Source organism: Melanaphis sacchari, unplaced genomic scaffold, assembly GCF_002803265.2.
Source record: "Melanaphis sacchari strain LSU unplaced genomic scaffold, SCAv2.0 Contig361_pilon_pilon, whole genome shotgun sequence".
Taxonomy (NCBI): Eukaryota; Metazoa; Arthropoda; class Insecta; order Hemiptera; family Aphididae; genus Melanaphis; species Melanaphis sacchari.
The window spans coordinates 10,949-13,651 of record NW_020271224.1 but is presented as its reverse complement, the minus strand read 5'-3'; the positions used below and the strand labels follow the sequence as shown (position 1 = coordinate 13,651).

General features: G+C 30.0%; 1 protein-coding gene across 1 annotated transcript; it reads left to right on the top strand.

Moving 5' to 3' along the window:
- The first annotated feature begins 526 nt into the window (after positions 1–526).
- On the top strand, positions 527–2,173 carry LOC112596866 (general transcription factor II-I repeat domain-containing protein 2A-like). Its single transcript, XM_025342685.1, has one exon. The coding sequence runs from the start codon at positions 527–529 to the stop codon at positions 2,171–2,173; it is 1,647 nt and encodes a 548-aa protein (XP_025198470.1).
- Positions 2,174–2,703: the final 530 nt, after the last annotated feature.

Genomic DNA, 2,703 nt, shown 5'->3' with positions numbered 1-2,703 from the left:
ATAGTAGACCAGGTGCATCCGGCCCATGAGCCTTTTTATCTGGCCTCTGCTACATTTTCAAATTGATTAGGTATAGGTATACATTTAAACTTATCGTATATAATTCTATATAATCTATAATGTCTAGTATGTTGTATAGTTTATCTAGTCTCTTATCGATATAATAATTGTTATCTGGTATTGAACATTGTTAAATGTATAAATGTCACAATATAGTTATAGTAGGTATATACACACGTATGGATACGTATAGATTTTAACCATAGCTGTTTGTACCGATCTATTTAATTATATCAGTTTCTTCGTATCGTTCGTGTCGTGCTGTCGTTGAATTTATTGTTTTCGTTTTTTGTAGTGCCTAATAATGTCCGCAAAAAAGCGTAAAATTGATGATGAAAATAGAACTTTTAATACCTCATGAGAGAATGAATATTTATTTATTATTAACAAACAAAAAAAACCTCAATGTCTAGTTTGTTTAAGCGTTATTGCGGTCTTAAAAGAATATAATTTAAAAAGACATTACATGACAAATCATTTGTCCAAATATGAAAAATACATTGGTGATGCAAGAGAGAGTGTTGTAATTGATCTCAAAAGAAAACTTCAATCACAACAAAATGTGATGACAAAAGCAACAACTTCACAACGATCAAGTTTATTGGCTTCATATATAATTTCTAACGAAATAGCAAAATCTAAAAAATCGTTGAGTGATGGTGAATTTGTTCAAAACTGTGCGATAAAAATGGCTAAATCAATTAACGAAAACAAAATTGCCAGTGAATTTGAAAAAATATCACTTTCAAGACGCACAGTGACACGACGTATAGCTGACACTGATAGTGCCATTCGTAAGACATTGCAAACTATTATGACGGATTGTGCATATTTTTCGATTGCACTGGACGAAAGCACAGATGTTTCAGATGTAAGTCAACTTTTGATATTTGTTAGAGTTATATCTCCACAGTTTGAAGTGTATGAAGAGCTATTAGAATTATATTCCTTGCATGGAACTACCAAAGGAAGTGATATATTTAATGCAGTAAAAAATGCGATTGAACCATTTGGTGGATTCAAAAAAATGTCATCGATTGTGACAGATGGTGCCAAAGCTATGGTTGGCAAAAATATTGGTTTTGTTGGTTTATTACGCAAATCTAACGTTAATGTTCCTGCTATACATTGTATCATTCATCAGGAAGCGTTGTGTGGCAAAATAATGAAGCTTGACGGAGTTATGAATACTGTATTTAAAATTACTAATCTTATTAGAGGAGGCAACCGTAGTTTAAACCACCGTAATTTTATTACATATTTGGAGGAACTTGATTGTGAGTATGGTGATTTACTATTACACACGGATGTACGCTGGTTAAGTCGTGGAAAGTGTCTCGAACGTTTTTTTGTTTTGAGAAAAGAAATACTTGAGTTTCTTACAACGAATATTAAAACTGACACTACGTATTTGAAAAACCAAATGGTTGATAAACAATTTCTATGTTCATTGGCATTTTTAACTGATATTTCTCAACATTTAAATAAATTAAATTTACAACTTCAAGGTAAGAAACAAACAATTTCTCAAATTATTGGATTTTTAGATGGATTCAGAAAAAAGTTGGTAGTTTTTAAAAATTTAGTCGTTGAAAAAAAACTAGTACATTTTCCGTGTTGTGAAGTTATAAAAATAGAATTTAACAATGAGTTTAATTTTGAACAATGCATTACCCACTTGGATGAATTAACTGTAGAATTCGAAAGACGATTTGAAGAAGTTGAACTTATGCGCCCTCAAATAAATTTGTTTAATAATCCAATGGTAGTTGAAATTGAAAAGCAAGATGCTGAACTTCAATTAGAATTGTGTGAGTTGCAAACAGATCCATCATTATTATCTACAAAAGAGATTGACATAAGCTTTTGGAAAAAATTACCTACTCTAAAATATCCACTTTTACGAGAGTTCGCATTAAAAATGTTATCCATGTTTGGAACTACTTACATTTGTGAATGTACATTTTCAAACATGAAACATATTAAATCAAAACATAGAAATCGACTTACAGATGAAACATTAAGTCACCTACTTCGTGTTTCTTCGTCCGAAATAGAAGTCGATTTTGCCGCGTTGTCATTAGAAGCCACACATCCTCAAAACTCTCACTAAACTGCAAATAACTATTTATATTTAAATATTTAATTAAATTATTTTCAATAACGCTTTTTGTATTACCTATGTCCTATTTCATTATAAACAAAATAAATGCTATTTAAAATGTATATTTTGAATGACCTTTTTTTTTTTTTTTGCTTTCTATGCTCTGGCCCGCTATATTTTAAATTTCTAAAAATTGGCCCTATAGTAACTGTGAGTTGCCCATCCCTGACTTAGACAAAAATAACTGTCTTCAAAACTCTATTTGACCTGTGGAACGATTGTGTTGGTAGTACATAATCATTAAGACGCGTACTCCTCAATCATTATCTACTTCAGGCTCATAAATTGTCATACAAAGCTAAGAGAAGTAACTAAATAAGTTTAAATTAACATATTAATCCAAAAAAAAATTCACCAAATAATAAAACACAACTTTTATGTTATTTTATTAATATATATATATGATGTTACAAGAGTCAAATTTAAAACTTAATTTGACAAAAACAGCTCGAACATACTTTGTTATGTGAAAGTTTTAA